At 39.8% G+C, this 26,800-nt stretch overlaps 1 protein-coding gene across 3 annotated transcripts; it reads left to right on the plus strand.

Moving 5' to 3' along the window:
* On the plus strand, positions 1–25,723 carry parp4 (poly (ADP-ribose) polymerase family, member 4). 3 transcript variants are annotated; one of them, XM_084023530.1, is made up of 38 exons: positions 1–140; positions 747–874; positions 1,052–1,262; positions 2,179–2,308; positions 3,460–3,538; positions 3,636–3,734; positions 4,399–4,557; positions 5,582–5,719; positions 5,865–6,041; positions 6,766–6,917; positions 8,511–8,642; positions 8,886–8,984; positions 9,136–9,319; positions 10,015–10,156; positions 10,245–10,393; positions 10,537–10,668; positions 11,488–11,574; positions 12,352–12,516; positions 12,857–12,894; positions 13,222–13,303; positions 14,082–14,219; positions 14,603–14,792; positions 15,185–15,255; positions 15,630–15,817; positions 16,025–16,124; positions 16,343–16,513; positions 17,403–17,483; positions 17,655–17,735; positions 18,265–18,360; positions 18,485–18,736; positions 18,828–18,857; positions 18,970–19,020; positions 19,451–20,481; positions 20,769–20,835; positions 22,238–22,340; positions 22,457–22,589; positions 22,908–23,139; positions 24,601–25,723. In XM_084023530.1, the coding sequence occupies exons 2-37, from the start codon at positions 749–751 to the stop codon at positions 23,113–23,115; spliced, it is 5,472 nt and encodes a 1,823-aa protein (XP_083879656.1). In that variant the 5' UTR covers positions 1–140; positions 747–748; the 3' UTR covers positions 23,116–23,139; positions 24,601–25,723. The 3 variants fall into 3 exon arrangements, with proteins under 3 accessions (XP_083879656.1, XP_083879655.1, XP_083879657.1); XM_084023529.1 differs by lacking the exon at positions 24,601–25,723 and having other exon boundaries at positions 22,908–24,421; XM_084023531.1 differs by lacking the exons at positions 18,828–18,857; positions 24,601–25,723 and having other exon boundaries at positions 22,908–24,421.
* The last annotated feature ends 1,077 nt before the right edge of the window (positions 25,724–26,800 follow it).

Consider the following 26,800-nt stretch of genomic DNA (forward strand, 5'->3'; position numbering starts at 1 on the left):
GCTAGCTTTCTGCTTAACTGCTAAACGCAGCGGAGCAGTGACAGGTCTTTGTTTTTCTGTACTTCATCGTGATAAAAGAGCTAAAAGTCAAACCTTTACTGTCTGACATCAACGGTAGACGTATTACCTGGATGTTTACAGTTGAGTAATCCGTAATTCCTTTATTGAACCAGTCGTTAGCGTTAGAAAACGCCATGTCTCAACTAATAGCTAGCTCACTGTTACTTATATTTGAAAAAATGATACAGAAAGCTAAGCATGTTTTACGATGAAAAAAAGTATGTTACATAGTTTATTACACATTCACCTTGCTTTCTTTGTTAATTGCTTTGTTTCTTAATGGTTGTCATATTCGTTGTATGTAAAATATACGTTATAAACAAATTTGACAGATATGTAAAGTGATGTTTATGATGCTGTTTCAGTGCAGATGTGAGTAATTGTAAACTTTTTTTCCGGACGTTGTCACATTGTGGACTGTTTTGCACCTTTTGGGGATTTGCTTCCGCGTTTCTTTCCCAGCAATCCACTTGTAGGTGTGTGCGTGCGTAGGCGTGTGCGTGCTTGCGTGCGCATCATTTCACGTACCACAACAATGCGCTATTCGGTGTGAACAAATCGTGACATTGAAACTGTCACACCAAGAGAAAGAGAGCGAGACAGCAAACAAAGTATGCTAAAAAAAAAAAAATGTATTTTTTATTGCATATTATAATAATCGCATTGGCTGTGTCCTTCACTTTCAGGCATGGCTGTCTTTGACAACTGCTTGGTGCTGTTGGAGCTGAAGACTTTGCCCTTCAAGGATAAGAAGAAGTTGAAATCAGCAATAACGGAGAATGGAGGCAGCATATTGTTTGTGGCCAATAAACAGGTCAGATAACGTTAAACATTTGCCTCTGACTCAGGTATTTTATTCAAAACGGAATGTGTCCTCCTCCAAAATGATTAATGTAGATATGCAGCTTACATGAATGTATATCATCCTAGCTGTCCAGCGTTCACTTCCAGTAACAAAAGTACCATCTTGCTTTGCCTACATTTCCCACAGTGCTCTCTGATAGTGACCGGTGATGTGTCCAACCTGAGCTCCAACAGGCTGCGTAGCATCCAAAAATACCAAACACCGGTGGTGGGGCTGGATTATGTGTACTGTTGTCTGGAGAGAGGTGTTCTTCTCCCTGTGGATGAATACAGGCTGGATATTTCCTCTGCTCTTTCACCTCTATCACTCTCCTCACCGAGGCAATTCTCACATGAAGGTATTACCCTTATATGCAATAATCGTCTCCAAAAAGCACATCAATATTGATAAATGCTAAGCAGATGTTATATGCAACAAATACAGCATGAGCACGTAAAACAGGACAAACTGCTGCACTGTGGCACTTTGATGACAAAAATACTTTCATCACGTCTAGAAGTTAAAAAAAAATGGCAAAATGTAATCTATTGTATGTATTTGGAAGATTTTTTTTTTTTACTGGAATTTTATAATACCACTCTAGCTGGGAATTAATCTCCATTGTCCATAAATTTCACCTGAAAGCCAAATATCCATAACTTTTTGTGAGTCGTGTATCATGTTGAGGTTATCTGTTTATGAATTAAACTTTATAATTAAAGTTGCAGACTTTAAAATGTGCAGAGTATGCAGAGTTGGTGTATACACTTTTGTGCAATGGGAGATGTGGGAATGTAAAATGATCATAGCCTTTGTATTTCCTGCCCCAGCTACAGAGGGTGGACTAAATCAATCAGTATCTGGACTCAGCCCAGTTCCGATACACAAGACTCATCATTCCTCTCAGTCATTTATTTGCACAGACACAGGTCATGAGTTTATTGTCTTTCAGTAGTTTTGTCTTCCCGCTTCTGTCTCCACATTTACTTATGGACATTCTAATTAAAACACAGTATAGACTCAGCCAGCAGGTTTAAGTACATAGTCGCCTTCAGGTCAGATAAAGGGTATGTTTGCTCCTGGGTGGGGGGTGAATTAACGACTTTGTTACACATCCAGGTTTTCTTCAGAGCTAATTCAAACCTGCAGCAGTGTTGTGTAACAAGTGTATTCGTAGGAATCCACATGTCACCTTACTTGCAACGCAAACCAATACTTACAGTATATGTAAGGTGTGTCATTCATTTGTCTGGATTTTGTCTTTTGTGTTGCAGTGCCCAAAGTACAAACGAGCAAAGCCGCTGCTGAGCCAACCAAAGCCCTAGCTAAGCCTGTGGCCTCGGTCAGCCTGACTCAGAGGGCAGAGGCTCCAGAGAGGAGCAAAATGGTCCTGGAAAAGTTCAGGTGTGAACAACGATCATCTTCATGTTAACCTGAACGTGCATAACAGGATTGTGTTTTATTACCACTGTGGGATTAGTGATGAGGAAGATGATGGCATACAGATGGCTAATGGTATACTATGTAGTAGTATTGATGGTTGCTGTTTGATAATACAGCAGCTGGTTCTACGGGCGAGCGAGGTTGTTTCATGACGGTTGCATTCGAAAACACAAATAATCACATCCACACCTCCTTAGAAACTGTAGGAAGGTGCTGGATTTTTGAATGAATGCAGCCCAAGTCACACTTCATCCTGCTGTGACCTGCCTGTTCGCTCTGTGCTTGCGACAGGCCTGTGAAGTCGGTACGCAGTGGAGCGTGGCAAACCCGTGGGTGTGTGACCTGGAAGTGAGAACAAGCTGCACAACCTGCTAACTGGTTGGGGTTAACGGAAGAGTCTGAATCGAGCACAATGATAAGAAAATTGAAAATACGGTCAGAGAGCAGGGTCTCTGTAGATACAGACACTCTTCTAGTGGGTTGTAAGTGATGTTTGTACACTGTGTTTTTAGAAATGGTTGCATATTATACATTTACATAGCATTATGGTAAATATGATGTGACTTCTTTGCAATTTTAAAATACACGAGTAGGACTGCAGCAATAACCGCATCACTTCCATACCACCATAGTACATAGTTGTTGCTTTTTTATCTCTCCACACATGAATGAATAAACCTTCTTAATGCCCAGGTCTCTGCATAGACCATACACAAAACATCTAGCAAGTGCATCCAGTTAATGTAATTTTTGGATAAAAATGAAAGCCTGTACACAAGTGAGTCCTTTTTCAAGCTGATTGGTAGCCTATATATAATTTAGCATTCCCTGCACCTTGCGTTAAAGATTTAAAGGATCATAGTACTGCAGAGAGTAGCTTTCGATATTCACAGGCAGGGCACACGTCGCCACCTGAGGTTGGGGGGGTAATTTTCCTTCCTTTCAATCTCAAGTTATCCATTCAAAGTTGCAATTGTTGCTGCTTGCATTACTTACATGGTAGTTGAAACAATTGGAGAAAACACACCTAATGAGACATTTCTGCCGAAAATTCTATTCCCACATGACATTTATAAAATTGGACTGATGCTCAGATTTCTTCAATTTTACAGAATTTATACTGAAACTGATTCCGATCTTCCAATGTATCCAGATCATTTTCAAGTGGCCAAGTATTCAATCTTTGAAAAGGTAATGCTGCACTGTATTTTTTAAGCTTTTTCTGCTACTGCTACTACAGTATTTAGTGTTAGAATCACTGTTATTAATAATATACATTTCTCTCAAGATTAACAGCAACTCTTGGTGTTTGCTGGAGCTGCAGAGTTACAAAGGAGAGAACGGACGGCAGTACCGTGTGGTCAGGTACTGGAAGGAGGATACAGGAGTATGAAGTATTTTTTATCTTACTGCTTGTACTGCATGTCAGCTCTCACATTACTTTATTTCTTTAAATTTGCTACATTCTCATTTTTGAGAGCTTGCCATCAAAAACAAAATGCCATTACAGGCACATAATCTCTCATATCAATGCCAATTTATTAGTTTTCATTTCTTGTCCACTCCTCATATTTGTTTGGAATGTTTGTCTGTGTTTGTTTTAATAATGTATTGTTACCATTGACATATTAAATTGTTGAGGTTTAATTGATTTACCTGCAATTTCACTAATGATTCTGCATTTCTGTTATTTATTCCTTTGCGTCATGTTGCTTGAAAAACTGACATTATCCAGCTACACCATTTATGGACCCACCTTTGTGACGTGTATGATAGTTCCTCCTTAATGACTTAAAACATAGCTATTGTAATATGCTGTTTGAGTGAAATGAGTTCAAAAATATTTGTATTAGTGTTCACCAAATGTGAGATTTGAAAGTTTTTTTTTTTTACAAAAATACTGGAAAATATATACACAAAAAAATGTCCACTGTACATTCAGAACCAGCGCCCCACCAGAGTAACAACAAATCAAAATTTGGTACTTTGTATAATGATAACTTGCCCTTTTGAAAAACCATGAAATCACATACCTGTATTTGTACTAACAGAAGGCGGCGGTGAGGGACATGCTGGTGTTTCTGTCCACCTCAGAAGAAGCTCTGGAGGTCTACAAGGGCCTGGGAGAGACCCTGCAGGCCACTGGTCTACAGCCAAGGAACAGCATCCCTCTGCAGGCCTGGGACCTGGGCTCTGCCCCCCTCCAGCAGGTCTGACACACTTACTGCGCAACACAAGGAACATAAAGCTGCAGTAGGCCTGGACCAGACTGTCGTAGCACTGCACTGCTCCACTCACAGCTAGAACCTAACTGATCATTTAATATTCCCTCCCCACTCTCTCTCTGTCTCTCGACCACACACAGCGGGTACCAATGGTACCGACACATCAGTGGGCTGAACGGAGCAGATGGTGGTGGCAGACTGGCAGTTGAATAAAATCACAAACTAGGGATGTCAATGTTTAACAAGGACATTTAGTTAAGTCGGCCTATAGGTTAATTTCTGTCTATATATTAACCGATTGAGCTCTTCAGACAGGTCGCACCCCGCCGATCTCCGGGGTGCTGAGCCCCACGGCACCCAACAACACAGATGGACACACATACACAAATGCTCCGTGGTGCTTGATGCACGACGGCGAGCTCTGATGCCGAGCCCAGTGTGTGAGACAGGGCTGGTGTATAAGCCTGTGTCAGGCACTTTGGCACACACAGGCCTCAGAGAGAGAGCAGGCTTGATAGCAGACAAACAACCTTTCAACAGGTTTCAATTCACAATATGTATGTCACATCAGTTTTTTTTTTTCCAAACCAAAATTAACCAGAACTGACATCACTATTATAAACCACAGGCTTTTTAAGTCAGTGTGTACGATTTTGACAAAAATACAGAAAATGTTATTCGATACATGCATCAAAGTATTCAACAATGAAAACAACCTTTTTTGTATTGCTGGCAAACAGTTGAAAACAATTTCTTTTGTCATGTCACCTACCTGTGGCTGCTTGTAAATGATTATGTATTTTAAAACTCAAACTGCCTTGTAGTTCTTTAACATAAACAAAAACGGCTCCTACAGGTATTTCTGATATATATTTATAGTGTCTTAGCAGGATATTGAGCTTGACCTTGTGTTATTGTGATGTCTGAAGCCTTTAGAGACAGTGGAAGTGAGTAGTTGAATCTAATGAGCTGATTAGTCTGATATACATTTGCCCTCTCTGACTGGCAGCTGCTGCTGGAGGAGAAGCTGAACACAGGGAGCTTATCACAAGAAGTGTGCATATTTGTGGAGCTGCTGTGGACCGAGGCCCTGGGCTGCCTCGACAACATCCTCAGAGTTCCGATCGACAAGCTCAGCCTCAATGATGTACGGTTTGTTCTGTGGATTGTTCTGCAAAGTCTCAAACTGCTGCAGCAACTTCAGCTGTCCCATCACCGTATTAATTGTTTCCCCCTCCACTTCCACAAAAGACGAGTCTCATTACAAATGATTGTGCCTTGTGTGTGTGTAGCTGAGCAGGGTGGAGGGCTTGTTGCTTCAGGCTCAGAGGAAGCTGAGAGCAGAGGTGCCAAATCTTACTGAGACTGCATCTCTCATTGATGAGGTTTACACCCTGCTACCGCACAAAGAGCCTCACCAATTTCCTCCCACTGCCAAGTTCATCTCTCAGAAACTGGACCTCTGTCAGGTAACACACAACAGAGACATGAAGAACCATGTCACACACACACATTACATACAATACCCATGACGAGTGCTGTGTGCTTTGTAGAAACCTCAGAAAAAAATATATATATAACGTCCCTGAAACGTTTTTTATGTCTATTTATGAACATTATTTGGCAGTATCATACCAAAGAAGCAGTTTGATTGACATTCATTGGCGCACCACTTAATTTAACACATTTAAATATGTTTATTTTTGTATACTAACTGCATTAACACATTTAGCCTATAGTATATCCTGAATACAATTAGTATGTACTATGGTTTGTCTGATAAATACTCATACTCAGATTAAAAGCAGCCATTAATACACTACCTATTGTTTGTGGAAATTGTCATGTTTTCTTTTCAGTTAAGCGATTACATCCGTGAAAATTTAATTAGCGTTTTAAATATGTAAATTGGCATTCATTGTATTCATGGTGTTGTAAATAAAACCTCTGTTATTATCAAATATTATGACCTAATTTGTCTTATTTAGCTTTAAATAATTCTCTTGTGTAGCACACCAACACATTTTGACAACAGAATATCGATAGACGTTACAATCAATGCAAGAAATTGATTGTTTGAGCCCCCACATACACTCTGAAATACATGGCATTAGCTTACATCCACAAACCCAAGCCATCGTCTCCTGTCTTTACCCAGGCTAACATGAATATGATTACTTTTTTTTTATCAAGTTAATCAGAGACGTTCTGAACGTGAGTGAGATGACTCTGAGAAGCCCTGTTCCTTCCTGTTTGGGGAAGTACCGCGCTCTGAGATGCAACATTGAAGCTGTCTCCTCCGGCACCTCCGAGTTTCAGGCTGTGACTGCTCTGCTGCAGGACAGGTAGCATACCGCCTCACAAATGCTTTTATGTGATATTCCGGAGGGAAGCAGAACCAATTTAAAAGGATGCAGTGCTTCTAAACCACAAACACATACACATCTACAACCTGTTGCAGATATGAATGTACACCACACGTTATTTATGTTCCTTTTTAAGGCTATTTATTATCAGAAATCTAGGAGAAAATATGAGTATTATCACATCATTTAATAGTGAGTCTCATGGTACTTCCAAAATGTTATTATTTATAGAAAAACTTTATAGGAAAGGGTGTGGTGCTGGCATGCCACTTAGACCTCCATTTTTTATTATTTTCAGTCAAATTAATCTCTTCCAGTGACCCCATCGGACCTTATTTCTGGAAAAAAATATGTACGGTAGTCAATGGCAGACAAATACTTTTTTGATCTTGTTTGAATTGTACAATGAATTACTAATATGTTTGTCAATTTAAAAGATAATTTTGCACTTAAAGAAAGTCACAGTTTGCGTTGGTTTGTCGTAGGATCATTACGTTTTATGTGAAACCGCTCAGTGAACTACATCTCGTCTCGAGCAATCTACATCACCAACATGACCGCTACCATGGATTGCTAGCTAGCTACGTAGCTTAGCTACGTTCCATCACTAATGTAACATTATCTTACCGTACCGAACACACAGACATCATAGCTTAAGAAAGACGTCCCTTATGTAATTTTGAGTGTGTCGTCTTTCTAAATTCTTACTTTCACAGTTTTACACGTTGACAGGTATAAAACAAAATATGACTTTGTAGAATTGTAGAATTATCTTTTCAATTAACAAACAAATTCATATGTGTAATTCATGCCACAATTCATACATGAAAAAATTATTTGTCTCTCGCCATTGACTGGCGGAGAGATCGGCATTGTGTTTACTGATGTGTAGTTCATTGAGCTGAACTAGCTAGCTATTAGCCAAACACACTGATTCAGATTTAAACAACTTTATATAGATTCAGTCACATTAACAAAATCAAACAGTCAACATTGTGTCAAACCACACGGTTCAACAAACACACCGACGTCAGTGACATGCTACCATATAAAAGGCACAATGCATATAAAAATAAATAAAAATGGCCACTGTCTGAATGCAGCAGCCTGATAGCAGAAGGAATACAACATTTGGAGAATCTGTTGGTTTTCCTCAGAGGTGCACTGCAAACTGTTATCCCCCCACTGTAGCAGCTGAGGGTCAGAGATGGACTCACCTGTGTTTTATTAGTGATCCCCTAAGTAGTGTGAGTGAGGAGTCAGCAGGCACTCAATGGAAGTATAAAGCAGGCAATAAAAGGTGCTTTAAGAAAGTATGTGTCACCATGAGGGGTCATTGAGCATGCAGCTATAACTGGGCACCAAAGATTATGGAGGTGCACACTAACTCACTCACTCACTTAGGGATGCACCAATCTCATGATCCTCCTGGTGGAGATGATAGTCAGTATTTATGGATGTAAAGTCTTATGTGTTCATGGATGGATGCGCACACTATCACTATTTTTAAATGTATAAATATTTTTTTTGATGAATGTGGCATCTCACTGCACATCCATCCATGCTTTGCAGCAAGGTGCAGGTTCGACAGGTTCTGCGTGTCAACAGAGGGGTGGAGCTTCAGACGTTTCAGAGTCAGGTTGGGAACATTAAGCCCCTCCTGCATTCCTCCAGCCCCAGCAACTTTGTGGGACTCCTGTCTCGGTGAGATCATACACAATAATTTCATGACAAAAATGATCTTTTTTCAAATATATCCTGTTTGAGCATCCTGGGATACTTATGTTTTGCAGTAAGAAAATGTACCAGCAGAAGAAGAGCTTTTGGATAAATAAAGATCATAATTTCAAGCAGTAATCCTCTAGTGCTGTTTGAAGCCAAGACAGAAGTGCAAAGATGTAGTTTTAAACAGTGGATGAAAATTCAGTATTTTCCCCCTCTCTTTAGTGGTCTGCTGCTGCCCCGTGTTGGAGTGGAGCATCATGGAGTAGAGAGAACGGACGCTGGTAATCTGGGCAGTGGAATCTACTTTAGTGATGCTGTTAGGTTAGTATAAAATCTCATATTAACCAGATTTATTCCATATAAATTGTTCTACCATACAATACTCTTTTATCGCCCATAAAACAAAAAAAAAAATAAGTGCATTTTGTGGTCTACAGTTGTCTTTTGTTCTCCATGCTTTCTCCATCCACAGCACCAGTCTGAAATACTCCAAGCCCAGTGAGACAGACGGCTCCCGGCTGCTGTTGGTGTGTGATGTGGCATTGGGACGGTGCAGGGACGTGTTCAAAAGAGACGTCACACTGACTCAGGCTCCTGAGGGACACCACAGCGTGCATGGGGTCTGCCGCACCCGAAACACTCACTCTGAGTTTGAGGTAGGTGTTTCCCAGTGATTATAGATAAAGGAAGAAGCTAAAAACTGTAATAAAAGAGTCTGTATAGCTGAAATATGTTTCTTGTTTTTAAAGACTTTGTACAATGAGTGACTTTTATCTATTAGCAACCCAGTTGCCAGAAAAAAATGTTGGTGGCGTACTTATCTGTAAACCATGGAATATGTTGAATATCAACATCATGTTCCATACTTGCTTGGATCACACTCAGAAATAATTCCACATGGTTCACGTTGTGGAAAGATTGGTTAGATTTAGGCAACAAAACTACTTGGTTGAGGTTGGAAAAAAAAGATCCTGGTTAGTGTTGCAATAGTAATGTAATGTAACAATATAATTAACAATGTTAGTGGACTCTGTTATGTAGTCAACTCTCACACGAGTCACACGAGTCATTATTCGGTGTTTCCCGATACCCAGCCCTAAATAACAGTCGCTCAATATACGTCTCTTGCTATGCTCATCACTTGGTGTACTTCGTTGCTTGCTCTGACTGAATGCAAAAATGACATTTAACATATCCATGGTTTGCAGAAACATACAATGACAACAAACGATTTTACATACTGTATTTTTGCCAAACTTATTTTGGTAATGTTTAACATCACTGAACCCATCTACAGTATACATCTGTGCCTGTGTGCATTATAACACATGTTTTTATACCTGTCCTCCAGGACGATGAATATGTTGTATACAGTCCTGATCAGGTGAAACTGAAGTACGTGGTCCAGTTCAGCATCAAGGGAGACCAAAAGAAGGAGTTCAGCCCTGCCATCAACACCTCAGCTGAGCCGAGTCAACCCTCTTCTGACCAAGGTGAGCAGTGTATAATCTTTAAATATACTGATAATTTGTTAAACTTAAAACAAGCATTTTGTGTTCCTTTATGTGTGTGTGTGTGCAGGTCTGGAGTTAATGTTGGAGGATGATGAGGTTGAAAGCACGACCAACCCATTGGAGGCTGTTACAGCCGGACTGTTGGACAGCGCAGGTCAGCAGCTCCCTCTGCAGGCCGTCCATGTGAAGTGCAAACTGATGGATCTGCTCTCTCAGGTAAAAAGAAAAACCCAGCTCACACAGTTTTTCTGTGTTGGGTCAATGACAGCTCAATAATTTAATGGTTTATTATTTATTTTAATAACTGCTGGGTTTATTGGCTCATATCTCAAATATGTCTTCTTTTCTGTCCTCTTTAGGTCATCATCTTCCAAAAATATACCAACCTGAGCTCTATGCCCATTGAAGCAAAGTATGTCTTCCCGTTGGATGATTCTGCAGCAGTTTGTGGATTCGAAGCTTTCATCAATGGGAAACATGTAGTGGGACAGGTAACCTCATTTAACCTTATCACAGATTTTACTGTGTTTCTTTATGACATAACTACTTGTTTCATCATTATATTTTTTCAAGATATTTTAAATGTTCCTTCGGTACACGAGGAAAATTAAAGAGTTCAGTTTGATATTCGTATGGAAGCCAGATTAAAAAGTTTAACAGTGATATTATATATGTATTTTTGTCATCGTTGCTTGTACACGTTATGAAAATGTTGACAGGCTGCTCATTTCTGATTGACTGCTCAGTGATTGGATACTTTTGGTATTGAAGACGTGAGATTATGCCACATATCGTCCACTATAGGTTTCCCACAGGCATGGAAAACCTGGAAAACCCTGCAATTTCAAAATCTCTTTATCCAAGCCTGGGAAAAGTCATAGAATAATTCAAATCCTTGAAGGTTTTTGAAAAGTCATGGAATTGTGTTATGTCATGTAGCTGGTGACATAACGTAGCTATAATATGCATCCATGCCTAACAATGTTTTGTTTGCTTCTACATACGTTTCCTTATTTTCTGCATTTCAAAATCAAGTACACTATATTGACTCTGCCTGTATTTGAAGTGAATATGAACTTTACCTTTAAAGATTGAAAAAGTTCACTGTTTATTTTCTTCATACAGTTTTTTGTGTACTTGTACGTTGTGATTGTTCATGGAAATGTTATTACGGGTCCTTGAAAAGCCATGGGAAAATGTGTCCATGTAAATATGTGGGAACCCTGTCCACCAGTGCAACACAAAGGATAACATTTCATTATGGGTTATTCATAAAACCATGTTGGTTTTTGTGTTTGTTTGAATCTCAGGTGAAGGAGAAAGAGACGGCTCGCAAGGAGTACAAGCAGGCCATTGAGAAAGGTCATGGAGCCTACCTCATGGACCAGGATGCCCCTGTACGTTCCACCCTCACCCTGCACTCAACCAAACACATGTCATCTTGCTAATTCATGTGCTAAATCTAGTAATCTCTAATTCTGATATATTAAACTGATCACTTAGTATTTCATAACACTTTTTCACAGGGCTTAATTAATGACGTGAAATAATGAAATCGATACATACTGTATCTTGTGAAGTGTGAATCTCAAGTGTTTCTCCATTGTTTATTATTTTTCTTCCAACACCACCCTTAGGACAACCAGCTTCAATTGTTTTATATATGTCTATTTAGCATGGCGGACCACTCTAAATATAACAATACCCATGAGCTTTAGCCACCGTTGCCATGGAGAAGAATTAAGTCAGTCACAAATCGTGTGGTGTTGGTAAATTCAAAATCCTCCATCGATACAGTTGATAACAAAACCTGTCATCGCTGAATTCATTAAAATTTGATCAGAAACATTAAAGTGTCGTCGTTTAGCCCTGAAATGTATACAAACACAAGCTTGTACCGTCGACTATCATAATAATTTTTATAATAATAATTATAATAATAATGTTATATGTACAGCAATTTTCAAGCTCTGAGTGAAAAGTGCTTTCAAAAGATGGCAAAATAATAGAAAGGGAAAAAAAGACAGAGGTATGTTCTAATGCAGATAATACTTTGTCTATGGATACAATGAGCAGCCTTTTAGTCCTGGAACAACAGGTGCCCAAAATAGCTCCTCCGTCTTTGCAACTCTAATGCTACACTGCTCATGACAATATTTCTATTCTCACGGCAGGACGTGTTCACCATCAGTGTGGGAAATCTGCCGGCCGGTGCGACCGTCCTCATTAAAGTTACCTTTGTGTCTGAGCTGGTCGTCAGGGACGGGGGTATTCTCTTCTCCCTGCCTGGGAGTGTGGCTCCGTGGCAGCAGAGTGCAGCGCTTAACCAGACCACACAAGTAAGGAAAACTAAAACTAAAATCACCCCAGTAAGTACCACCCAAAGTAACATTTCTTATTTTGCAACAAATGGCAGAAGGTCCTTTAAGGAGCAAAGCGTCAATAAAACAACCAGAGGGCTATTATTATTGACTTGCCTGCAGTATTTTGTCTTTGACTTCATGAAGCTACCTTACTTTTGCATGAAACATTCATTAATGGAGCAATCATAAACTGAGGCCAGGTGTTGTTTTTGTTTATTTATGTATTTATTTTGCTGCATTGGGTTTGTCTTTCCATCTGTTTGTTATGTGTGGCGCTCTGCAGTGATGGTATAATGTTTTTTTATTTCCACATCAGGTAAATGTGGAGAAGGTGTGCGTGACTGATGAGGCGAGGTGAGCTATGTTACATGTTTTTACTATTTTAATGCACTTTATATTTCATTTTTATTCCTGCAATCTGAAGCCATCTTTCGTGCTGAATTGTGCAACGCATTGGATCTATTGATGGTCATGGACTTCAGGCTCTGGAGACTCTGGAGATCTTTTACATAAAACTATATAACACACTAAATGAAAGGGAAAAATCAGAAAAGCTTCATAGGTCGTTTTTAATCAATCACAGTTTTTTTAATCAGTTAATCACCTGTGATTTATGAAGTAAAACTTTTCCTGTATTGTTTTTTATAATGCACACTTCAATGTGTTGTTTCTTTCCCGCAGAGAGTTTACCCTTGACATGTCAGTTGAGATGCCCAATGAGATCACCGACCTTCACTGCAGCACTCACAAAGTCAGAATTAAGGTAATTTGGGTGTTTTTGTATTTAATTAATCCTAAGCATTTTTAACATGGTTGTGAGTTATGTCCAGCGTCTCACTAGTTGAGTTTCTTTCCTATGGACTTGATACATTTGGAAATTAAAGAAAAATCCTGATGAAATTCTAACAAAATATCCCAAAAGCCTGAAATAAATCAAGGAGCAGGTTCAAGAAGAGTAATGTTGAAGCTGTTTTACTTTGCAACCTGCATATTATTTAGAAAAAAGTTAAATATATTTTTACAAATGGCGTTCAACTGTCTAGTTCACATTTAGGTGCAGAAATAATGACCGGATAAATAGAGCAGAACATGTTTTCACGAACATATATTTCTAATGATTTAGAGGTTTTTATTTTATTTCAAAATACAAAAAAAAAAACTTGTTACAGCTTCAATAAAATATACCTACTCCTCTGTGTTTTATCAGTTTTGTTTGTTCAACTTGTTTGTCTGGTGCTTCCACTACCTAAATAATGAAGTCTATCATTTGAGTTCTGGTATCTTATGATGCAGATTTGTCATCAAGTTTGATGGGTTTTTGTACTAAAAAGTTGAGTTGTTTAAACTATGCTTAAAATCAAGCATACTTTTTACTCTTTTAGATCACATGTCATTGTTCACCAGTTTAACTACATATGCCAAAACAATTACAAAAAGCACTCTCTTTGTCCAGAATCCAGCTTGACTTTAATAGTGAAACCTAGTCCCTTTCCTCTTCCTCATGTTTATGTTATTTTTCCTTTGTGTGTCTGATCACATAGAAAACAGACTGTAAGGCTGTGGTGAGCGTGCTGCCAGGCGAGGTCATGGGTCAAGATGGTTTCCAGCTTTCAGTCACTCTGTCTGAGGTCCACCTGCCCAGGATGTGGGTGGAGAAACACCCTGACAAGGACAGCCAGGTCTGTGTATTTTCTAAAAACAACACTTTGTATACAATAATGTCCTCTTATCTGTTCATTAAACGAGAGTTGTGGTTAATTGAAACCTCTCAAACTGTACTTGGGTTAGGGTTAGGGTTAGTAGTGTTTCCCAACCCTAGTGTTAGTACCTTTCCCAACCAAAATAGCACATTGTTTTATTCATTTACTCAACTAAAACCTAAAGGTTTCTTAAACATACCGTGTATGTACTGAAGTATACTTAGATTACACATACAGAAAATCAATGAACCCAACTCTTAAGCACTAAAGATACAATGTAAGTGACGGTCTGCCTGCTGTCTTCCCTACTTTCTCTCACTCTGTAACTTTTTTTAACAATCATGTCTCGCTCTCTCCTCCAGGCCAGCATGCTGGTTTTCTATCCAGAGTTTGAAGTCAACTCCACTTCAGCATCTGATGAAGTCGTCCTGTTGCTGGACACATCTGAGTCCATGAAGGGAGAGTCTCTCTGCATGGCCCAGAGAATCGCCCGGCAGGTCCTCAAAACCCTCGACCACAACCGCAGAATCAATGTGGTTTTCTTTGGCACAGGTCGGTTTGATCATCTTTTTGGTCATCTTTTTGTCCATGTCATGATAAAGTATAAGAACAAGCTGGCAAGCTTAAAATAAAGTGAGGGGCTGCTGTGGCTCAGGCAGAGCAAGTCGTCTAATTGGAAGATCTTTGGTTCAGTGTGTGAATATGTGTGAATGAGTAAATGTAGACCGAATATAGTGGTCGGAAAGACTAGAAGTGGGGGTTTTTATTTTTCCACATTCATAGAAATGCAGGTCCATTAAAAGTAAAACAACATGAAGATTATTCCCACCAGTACAAGAGAACTTTATCTAACTTTTTTCAGAGATCATGATCGTAATTAATATTATATAGCAGTTACAAGTCATAATTTTCCTGATTTTACGGTGTTTTTTTTGTTGTGTCAGATCACATGGAAGCTTTCCTGACAGCACAGCCACTCGATGAAGCCCGTCAGGCAGCCGAGAGCTTCATCAAGGTGAGTTTGAGTAGTGTTGCACCAGATGTCTCACGTAAAGCGTATAGTGTTTTGTAATAGATGATTATTATTTATTTAATAAACAGCATAAATTAGCTGCTTTTGTTGTGTCACATACTGTCAAATTAGCTGAATCGATTGTATGAGTGTTCATATTGGATTTGATTTTGTTGCTGGTGCATTTGAAGCCATTCCGCCAACAGTTTGTTTACATGTATGTTCTTATCTAATATAGTGTCAGAAAACTCACTCTTCAAAGTTGGAGGCTGATTTTTTCCCCACTTGTCTGGTCGTAGTTAGGGTCGAAGATTATATGACGTGAATGCAGCATTTGCATGCATGTTCTGAAAGCTCTGCTCCTCTCCTCCTGTCAGCGCTCCTCTCCAGTAGGGGGCAGCACCGAGCTGTGGCGGCCCCTGCGAGCTCTCAGCCTGCTGCCTCCGTCCCGCGGCGTCAGAAACCTGCTGCTGTTGTCGGACGGCCACATCCAGAACGCAGAGCTGGCTTTGCGGCTGGTCAGAGACAACGCTGAGCACAGCCGCCTCTTCACCTGCGGACTCAGGTCTGGGGTCAAGGGGTCATGTGAAGATATTGGTTTTGAATTTTTACAGACAGGTTGAAATGATCTGAGCTCGAATGGGCAATTGATAAATACTTAAACATTTTTCATATCAGCATTTATCTACAGTAGAGTAGTAGCTACCAACTGAGCTTCTTTTTGATTACACACTATTTAAAGCTGTGTGGTTCCGTTTCTTTGTCATTTCAGCCCGACAGCCAATCGGCACATGTTGAGAGCCCTGGCCCAGGCAGGGGGCGGAGCTTTCGAATATTTCGACACAAAAACCAAACATAACTGGGCAGAGAAGGTAAGACTGACTGCCTTTGATTAATCACATAATCGTAATATATATATTCAGGTTTTTCATCATTTTATAATGAATCAACTGAGATAAATGATTCACACATAACGTGACGGATGTTTCCAACCAGGCCTCGTTTCTTGTACTTTTTAACCTTCAAATGAACCCAATAAGTGAAGCAAACCTCCGTTGATTCATAGGTTTTTACTTTGTTTTGGCTTCAGGTGGCATGTCAGGTGAAGCGCATGGCGTCTCCTGGTTGCAGTTCAGTATCAGTGAAGTGGCAGCAGTTCAACCCAACAGCACCCCCTCCTGTGCAAGCCCCCAAGCAGCTCCATGCTCTGTTCAATGACTGCCACACCCTGGTGTATGGCTTTGTGCCGCACTGCACTCAGGTATGCGGTTTTTACACATGATTGCAAACAGCTGAATTGCCTTTTTTCTTTATTTTAATATTTTTGTGTGCATGCATATTTTTTTTAAATCTTAGTTAAGGCTTCAACTATCTATTATTTGTATGCCTCCGCGCCAACATAAGGCTGTAAGAAGGCTTTGGAGTTTTCCTACTGGTCCGTACTCAAAAACGTGACACCTCAGGAATGCACAAATGGCACAAATATCTGATTAGTATTTGGTGAGACCTCACCAAACATGTTTTTGTTCATAACTCAAGAATTGATATGCTAATGATTCTTATTTCACACCAATCTCGAAGAGGATGAAATAATGAAGTGATGACATTTTGAACAGACGTGGATGTAAACTGCAGCATGACTGTTTGGCGGAGGCATACCACGACAAGGCAGAAATTGTAGTTCATCATGTATCAATTTATCTGTCAATTTCTTTTCTTCAGTAAAGTTTTTAGTTTAACAAATATCAATAATATAATGAACTCAAGGTGATCTTCAAATGGCTTGTTTTTTTATTTTACCAGTAGTCCAAAACGTAACAATATTGAATTTATAATGATATAAAACACAGTAAAGCAGCATATTTAACATAACTTTGTATCTATGTAGACCCTATTTTTCCATGTTTTTCTATCTAAATTGCTAATGAGGATGAAAACTCAGCCACAGCATTGAAAATCATTTCGATAAGCTTTCTGTACTCAAACACAACAAACTCTGACTTCCACTGTGGTCTTCTGGCAACAAGTTGCATGACAGAATAACAAACGCTGAAAATTACACACAAATACAAGTCACTCTCTTAGGAGCTATAAACCAGCAAATATTTTCTTTGATGAAAAACTCAAATGATTGATACTTCTTCACACAGGCCACCCTCCTTGGAAATCTGAGTGGTCAGGAGCTCAAAACCATGGTGTCAACCAGCGAGCTGCAGAAGACCAGGGGCACAGTATGAACACACACACACACACACACACACACACTCATCATAGCTATTTTAACTTGCAGATACTGATGCAGGTTGTGTGTGTGTGTGTGTGTGTGTGTGTGTGTGTGTGTGTGTGTGTGTGTGTGTGTGTGTGTGTGTGTGTGTGTGTGTGTGTGTGTGTGTGTGTGTCAGTTTCTCCACAAGCTCACAGCGAGGGCCCTCATCAGGGATTACGAAGACGGCAGTCTGGACGCCAGTGAATCTGAACATGAGGTGTGTGCACTGTTTCCCATTCTTTGATTTCTTTGTGGTGGTCCACCATATGATCAACACTGACTGCCCTATATTGACTTTTTTACATTTAGTGCAATACCTGTTTGGGACAAACCGATTGCAATCAAAAAAGTGTTTCTTGATCGTTGTTGGAGCAAACGTGATCAACCGTTATGGATGTCAAGAGAACCGATATTTCACATTTAAACAATGTTCTATAGCGCTGCAGGTGCTCACGATTTGTTCAAATAATAATGTCGTTTTTGAAGATTTTTTTCACCGCAATACTAAATAGATAATAGAGAGTGAATTCTGACAGTATGCAAATAAGGACTGCATGTTGAAGAACATGGAGTTTATTGTTTTTTTACATTTGTTTTTCACCATGTTATCAAGTTGCTATCAAGCATTGTGGAATTTCTCTGGTATCAGTTTCATAGTTTGGTATCAACTACTAAGTTTCTGGGCTCATTGAGTCTACCCGTCTGAGCTCTGCATGTTGACATGTATTTGTTTTTCTGTTTTCCAGGGGAAGAAAGCAGAGTTGAAGCGTTACATCATTGATTTAAGCAAAGAGTTTTCCATACTGTCTCAGTTCACAAGCTTTGTGGCCATCGAGGAAAGGGTTTGTTACATTTATTTATCTATTTATTTGTTATATGTATTCATTTACTCAGCTGCTCACACCCTGGATTTGAAGGTTTGGTAGCTTTTAGGAGTGGAAACCATATTCATCTACCTCGTTTTAGGGGCCTGAACAAACAGAGGAGGTCTTCACAGACATCCCCAAGTTGATTGCAGAGGAAGATGTGGACTTCCTCCCCTACATCAGCTGGATTTCTTCTCATGATAGTGACGAAGAAGAGTGTGGGGATGAAGAATATGTTGATGATATGAGTGACTTAGAAGAGTGTTCGTATGGGGATGAAGAATATGTTGATGATATGAGTGACGTAGAAGAGGGTTCGTGTTGGGATGAAACACGTCATCTTGATATAATGGTAACGTAATTTCTTTGTTTATAGTGTAATCTTGATTTTTCCGAATCTATGAATTGTCTCTTTTTGAGCTGCTTTCGTCTCTCTGTTGAAGGAACACGGTGAAGTTGAGGAAAGTCAGATGGTAAAGTCAAAATCTCCATTGTCTAGTCATAGAGTAAGGAATGTGCATGTTGTCTTGTGATTTGCTAATTGTCATTTTAATGAGCTGCATTTATCTCTCTGTGCTCTTGTAGGATCTAGACTTTGTGGTGTTGGACTCAATCTCTCCACCTTATTCACCCATGGTTAGTCTCTTCACGCACAAACTGAAGCTGCACATTTACAATTTTGGGTGGAAAAATAGAGCTGCTATTTTTAATGAATCAGAATAAGGTTTATTCCCAAGGAAGTTATTCAACCATATTACCAAATAGGTTATTTAAAAAAAATAAGCAGTGCATAATAAGATCAGCATCACATATGTTATTATCATAGCTTTAGTATGTCAAAGTCATTGATAATACTTACTTAATTCTTCCTGCATGTACAGGTCCTGCTGTTGTAAAACCACAGTGACTAACATTACCAAAAGATTGCTTTATAGAATTGATATAAAATGGATTCATCTATCTGAACTAAAATTTAATTTAAGTGGTGTTTTAAAAAAAAACTCTTAAAACGCAAAAGTAGATACTGATTTCTTGTTTTGTTTTCTTTATTTCTCTTGTTTTGTAGAGGGCCGATTCCTCAAATCTCATGGACTTTGAGGGTTCAGTGGCTGAACTCGGATCGCTGAGAAGTGTCGTAACTAAGGAATGTCTGCAGATGGGTTTCAGCGGTCGAGAGGAATTGGACATGCTTCCTCTTCTGAGAGCTTCCTCTTGTCGTCTTCCTCCTCCACCTCCCCCTCTTTTCAATCAATATTCAGCCCTCTCATTTCCTCCTCCACCTCCCCCTCCTTACGCGGCGTTTTCAGCCATCTCCCATTATCCTGCTCCTCCTGCCCCTCCTGCTCCTCCTGGCTCAGGTAGTTCTCGATCTAAACCTCTCTTTCGCCATTCAGTCATGTCAGATGTGTTCAGTGAATCACTGGAATCGCCACTTGTAGGGTATTCATGTCCAAAACCTTTAAGTCAAACTAGTTATTCTTTAGAATCTTCTGCAGCAGAAATTCCCACACTCTTCGGCAGCAGTATGCATGCCAAGAGTGCTTTTCCCATGACAAAAGTAGGAGGGCTTCTCTCTCAATCAGTGGATATCTGTGACACTGCACTTTCTTCACATATGCTGACTGAATGTGCGACTGGCTCTCCTGAAAGAGATCAGTCAGCATGGCCTGCCACAGTGCACGAAGCACATTCAGTCTTCAGACAGAGAACCTCAAGCTCTGCTTTTGCTGCTGGTTCTGGGTTCACTGATGTTCTGCTTGGAGCCCAACACCGTCATCAAGCTTATCAAATCAAAGATGTCATACCAGTTCCACTCGATGGAGCAACACCTCCTCGCATAAGAAGAAGGAAAGCAAGAGTTCCTGAAAAAATAGTACGAAACTCCATGCCCGACGCAGACAATCCACCAGCAGGTTGGTCTTTCGGGGCAAATGCACAGAGTGAACCTAAACCTGTTGGAGGTGTACCTCAGGCTTTCGGGAAGGCGATGTCTCGTCCACGTTCTCGAGGTTTTTCTCCAGTTGTGTATGGCACAGCACAGTCTGCAAAGTCCTTAAGCAAGGAGAACTCGTACACTTCATTTGATCAATCCTTTGGGTGAGTCCCAAAACATTATTTGATAGCTTAAAATACCCTGATAATAATTCTTGCTCTACTTATTTTAAAATGGTGGCAATGCTCTGGTTGACAAAAGAAAAACAGGCTAAATCACCTGTTCGTTAACTGAAATGCCCTTTGTATATTTGTATGTGCATCTATGCATGTGGAAGGAAGAGGACGTCAGCATGCGTTTATGTTTACATTTTTGCAAAATGTGTGTGTTTTTAATGCCGTTCACCGCCCATATTCACCAAGAGTGTCCTGCTGCGATCATGTCGTTTCAGGAGAAAGTCAGCAGATGCTGAAGTGCAGACGCTCACATGGACAAAGATCTTCCAGATGCAGCATTCAGTAAGATATGATTAAAAAGTGAATGTGTACTCAAATATTTATTTGCCTAAAATAAACTTTTCCTGCTGACGAGTTCAAATGTCGATAATGAGAACATGTCATCCATCCATCTTCATCCATCCAATTTGTCAGTCGGCGCTACTGTATACAAAGCCAATGCAAAGACGTGAATTACACTCATATTTTATTGACAGTAAAATGACATATTTCAACTCAAGTGGAACATTAGCATGACACGCTGACACAAAGGACTGTCACGTTGAGATCCTCCTCCTGAAACATATGGTAGGGATCTGTGGTCACCCAGAGCTCTACGATAGAACCTCCCGTTAGTACAGAGATCTCTGGGTGACGTTATGAACTCAGGCCGGACGCAGTTGATTACCGGGTGTATCTGGGACTTCACAACATCTACAAAGCAGCAATAGTGGTTATTTCAGCCGTGACTGATTGAAACCTTTTCAGTGTCTACATGGAGATAAGCCCGCCCTCCTCCACACGTCAGGCCGGTTCAACAACGGTCGGAGCCTCCTCTCCAGCAACGCTGAATACATTTAGCCAACTAGGCGTAGCAGTGTGATCCCCTGATAATTGGAACCCCTTTTTGAAAACCGTACCGGAACTCCACCTGCCTTCAGAGCCTTCAGCACCTCAGGGCAAATCTCCATCTTGACAGCCTCCTTCATCACAGGGGTCCACCAGCGGGTTCTTTGGTTGCCACCACGTCAGGCCCCGATGACCTTCTGTCACTTCCACAACGGAGGCTCTGACCACAGGCCACTCACTCAGACGTATGGGTTAACCAGGTTTACCATCTGATCCTACTCACCACAGGGGGTGATCAGTTGACAGCCCTGCACCTCTCTTTACCCGAGTGTCGGAGACATACAGCCATACAGGGTGTTCTGGTACCAAGTACACATCTGAACCTCCCTGTGCTCGGACATGGTGTTTGTTATGGCCAATCCATGAGCACAGGATTACAGCAGCAAAGAACCACTCGAGTTCAGATCAGGCAGTCGGTTCCTCCCAGTCAACCCCCTCCAGGTTACTCCATCGTTTTCATGTGACAGGAAGGGGATAAAGAACTGTCAACTAAAAAGTACCTAAAGTCATCAAACAAATGGCGTGGAGACAAAAGTCCAGTATAGAAAGTCAAATAAAACGCAACTTCTCAAGTACACTTAAGTACACTATTTTGGTAAACGTGTTTACAATTCCACCACTCATACTGAATATAACGTGTCATTTATTACATGCATTCATTTAGAAGATGCTTTTGTCCGGTACTTGTTCCTCCTGGCAGGTCTTAGGAAGGTCAACGCTGATGTTTTGGTGGCCGAAGTACTTCCTACTTTACATAGAAAATATCTTCAGTTTAAAACGTGTCTCTGTGTTGCAGGAGGGCTTCTGGGAGTTAACCACAGAGCTGGGCATGCTGCTGAATGTCAATGTGGACCTCTTTGCAAACGTGTTCCTGAAAAACAAGGGCATCCAGTCTCTAGGTGAGAACTCTCCAAACCTGTTTCAGGTCTTCATTTTCACCAATTCTGACATCTTTCTGGGAGCTTTGTTTCTCACCGGTTCCCACCAATAAGAACTGCATGTGTGTGTGGTGTAGGTGTGAGGGCCCATGCAGACATCTTGAGGCTCCTGGCCACTCTTCTGGTTCTTCAGCTGATGAGGGTGAAGAAGGTGGAGGAGGGCAAATTGCTCCGCTCCCTCTTCTGCCTGGACGACTCGTCTTTGCCCAGGTCCGTCCACAACCACACAAAACAGTTATGAAGCAAACAAACACATGGACTAAGTCTCGTTCACTTGAAGACACGCACTGCAAACATAATACACGTTCAATACAGGACATGTAGGCATGAAAACAAGTGTGGGCTACAATCTACAGCAGACATAAAAAGTCACTCAAAAAAGATATGATGAATCCAGGATCAATTAACTTGTGCCTTTTCAAGTACTTCTAAAACTTGCCTGGTTTAAACTATGTGTGAAAGCTTTTTTTTGGATGATTTTGTAGACCTGCTCCTCATAGTGACCTCAGACCTCCTCTTTTCCTGCAGGGCTGAGCGATGGGAGGCGGTGAAGAGGGCAGTGGACTGGGTTTGCTGGGCTGACCGGCAGTACCCGTGTGTCTACAGCCGACTGGAGTTTGGTTTGAGCTGGGAAACCTCCACCCGTCAGCTGCTTGGCTTTGAAGGCCTCCCCCCCTTCTCACCTCTCACTGTTCTGAACCTGCAGAGGACCATTGCCCATCTGCTGGTCCACTGAGCAGGCCAGCATGAAGAGAAGATGGTGTGAGAGAAATTCATACTGTCGTGCTTTTTTGAGAGGGTGTGGTTATCTTTTAGCTTTATTTTTACATGGGTATATGCATGCATTCATTTGGTTTATGTAAAGTGTGGTGACATGCACTTAAATACTCAGATACAGTTTATTTCAACCTAATTTTTTAAACTTCATGCATACAAGAAATCCTGTTTCCTTAATCAGGAATATGGGATAAGGGCTATTTCCTCCAGTTTCTTATTTTTACATTGTCATAGCAATCATAAAAATCTGTAAGTATTAAATGTGTAAGCCTTGGACTTACACATTTAATTAGTTAATTGTGCAGTAAAATGTTCCCTGTCAGGGTTTTACTATTATATATAAAGTATGTTTGTGGATTAATATTACTGCTGCTTGTTGAATTTTACTGCAGGAGATGATCGAAGTTGTGCTCATTTTAACTACTGCTCAGAAAAACACCTTAAAGGGTGTTTTCACACTTGGCCCCTTTCAGCCCTCCAAATAAACTCAATGAACGATAAGTCACAATTTTATGATGTGTTTGGAGAGGAGGTAAGAACAATACAGTATATGTAATTCAGCACTTTAGAAAGTACGTTTACTTCACAAATTGTGCCAACTTTTGGACCATGTAAGTTCTTTCCTCCAGCAATTTTGGAGAAATCTATTAGCATCACATTACATTAATTTAGCTAACGTTGGTTTTTGGGGATCTTTTTCAAATCTTACAATAAGTTCATTCAACCAGTTGATGCAAACTAAAATCATACAAGCACATTTATTTCAGCAAATGTGTTCATCTGCTTCAAGTACTAGTTAAGCAACTTTCTACTCAGTTGTGTAAACAACAAGTCTTAAAAGAAATGAATTAATCGAGCACATCAGGAATAGTTCACTGAGATCAGTTTCCAAGGCAACTGATACCTGACACTCTGAAAACAAGATTACCTCAACATCTTTATGGCATAGTATAATTACTAGTCTACACCTATACTCAGTATAGCAATTATATATAACGTTGAAATGTCTGTGAAATGATATAAAAAAATAAGTACAATACTGCCATCTAGTGGTGCAGCGGTGGCGAGGGAAAACAATTCTGTAGAGTCCAGGTAAATGTATATTTTTATGATGTTTTGAATGTTCACACTTTATATTTTACAGTGTAATGAAGTTGTTATGATTTATGCTAACTGTTTTGAGCATACACTATGATTTGTTAGTCCCTAAAATTGTATTTTTTAATGACCGGGTAAAGTTTATATTGTGAGTGCTTAAACTTGAAGCTTGTTCTTGTTGCACTCGTTCATGTGTTATTCAGACTTTTTATACCGATAATAATTATAGTTTACATGATCAAAGTACACAAGATAATAATATTCACAATACGATTACACCAAGTTAAGATAATTCTGTTTTATTTTGTAATACTGGATACTGGATTTATGTATTTGTGTTTCTCAGAATGACAAAGGATTTCAAAGTGACTGTTTATCCCGAGACCTGAGATGTCCCTTCGTCATTCCCCACTGTAATACTGTGCTGCAGGTTGTGGATAAAAGCCCTGTCATCCACCTGGTCGCTGTCTGCGCTGTGTGGAGCAACAGTAGTGTAGAGTTTCAGCACGAGCCACATCCGTCACATATATCTTAATAACAGTTTGATGACATACTATGGCTTTTACTATGACTTGTTTCGCCAAACCATGCTATGACTTTTTTATGACTTTCTTGAAGTACTGTCTTTTTATTGACAATTTTCATCATCCTATACTACGACTTTTTCCGACATACTTTAGTATGACTATGGAAATGCTATACTATGACTATTTTCAACTTCCATAATATTACTTTTTTGTGACTTTTTCAACATGTACTATGACTTGTTTTTATGCGATTTTTACATGCTATACTATGACTTTTTTCAACATACTATACTATTACCTTTTTGACATACTATGACTTTTTCAACATACTATACTATGACTTTTTTCGACATGCTATACTATGAATTTTTTGACATACTATACGACTTATTTTATGACTTGTTTTTATCACTTTCTTATCTTATTCTTAGTTTCTTTTTCAACTTACTGTACTTGGACTTTTTATTACTTTTTTCGACATACTATGCTTTGACTTTTTTACATGCTATATGATGACTTTTTTCGACATACTATACTATGATTTTTTTCAAATACGATACTGTCTTTTTATGATTTTTTTCAACATGCTATACTAAGACCTTTTTTTGTCTTGCAATACTTTGACTTTTTGACATACTGTACTATGACTTTTTTATTAGTTTATTTTACATTACTATACTATGACTTCTTTAATTACTTTTTCGACATGCTATACCATGACTTTTTCATGACTTTTTTGAAGTACTTTAAATTTGAACATGATATCTAGGCATACGCCATCTGGTGAGGAAGACCATTTGGTGCAAATGAAAGCTACCGGACAGCAACAGAATAGCTTGCTGGGAGATTGATTAGTCCAAACTGCGTTCTTATTCGCTCTTTGACAACCATAAGCTTGTATGTCATACAACTGTGATATGATGATAAACTCTTAAGAAATAACTTTTTTTCTGAATACTTTTTTCCAAACAGCTTTTAATGTTCCTGATTTAGTCATGAACATGTGATATTGTACAGAAAAACGTATGACCTGGGGAAAACAGCAAGTATATTGTTAATAAAAGCAAGAATCACACATTTTTATGCTTCCTCAGAAGGCCTTTTTATTCAGGTTCAGATTCAGAGTTAATGCCACAGCTGTTGTTGCATCGCCAGTCTGTAAGAGTCCCTGAGTCAGAATTAACTCCATCCAGTGACTGTGCAATTGTGCACATCATGCAAAAAGTAATTGACTACAGTAAGAAACCATGATTAATTACAAAGTTGGAAAATTGCTTTGTAAGCATCGTCTGTGCATGCCTACAGCCTTCAGTCTGTGGCATTAATTAGAAGAGAGGCATCACTGAAGGCAATTGCAGCTCCAAACCTGAAAGGTGAGCTAGTGTCAGATATAACCATTGTGAAGCCCGGAGGTCAGTTCAGTTTAAGTCTTCTTCTGCTGTAGCTTTTCCATCAGCGGTACATTTGGTCGTAGCCTGAACTCAAAGGCTTGTCACTCAAAAGAACTATTGCAAAAGAAGAAGAGGACATCCCTGCCATTTCTAAAAGTGAACATCATACTCGTTTACATTATGTACACATTTATACAGTCTCTCAACAATCTGTCACACGTCCTGCGACTACGTATCCAAGACGTCCTCAGGACATTTGATGGACAGTTGCTTCATTTATCATTCAAAATGTCTACTGCAATATAACAGCTACAGCTCTAGTTTCTAAAAGTGAACGTGACATTCATCATTTACATTATGTACATATTTTCATTTATAGGCTAGTGTCACACTCTTAATGGGGAATTGTGGATGTTTCATTAATGAATGGAGGAGGATGGTGCTTCTGTAAAAAAAGGTTCCATCGATGGATGAGAAAAGATGGAAGGTGGAAGCAGTTGAAGCATGTTTTGTGTGGATTCAACCAACCCTGCGCCTGGGATTACGCTGAGCTATAGTCTTTGCATCTGACTACGGTGCAAACAGAGAAAGTCACACAAATTCAAATAAGTCAAAGAGTAAGAGTTGC

Source organism: Eutrigla gurnardus (assembly GCF_963514095.1).
Source record: "Eutrigla gurnardus genome assembly, chromosome: 12".
NCBI lineage: Eukaryota > Metazoa > Chordata > Actinopteri > Perciformes > Triglidae > Eutrigla > Eutrigla gurnardus.

What these genes read in the sequence shown, in the direction of transcription:
- parp4 (XM_084023530.1), top strand. Translation starts at nt 749, where the DNA reads ATGGCTGTCTTTGACAACTGCTTGGTGCTGTTGGAGCTGAAGACTTTG. An exon ending in ATGGTCCTGGAAAAGTTCAG is followed by an intron (nt 2,309 to 3,459) that starts GTGTGAACAACG and finishes TCAATTTTACAG; the next exon opens with AATTTATACTGAAACTGATT. An exon ending in AACATAACTGGGCAGAGAAG is followed by an intron (nt 16,125 to 16,342) that starts GTAAGACTGACT and finishes TTTTGGCTTCAG; the next exon opens with GTGGCATGTCAGGTGAAGCG.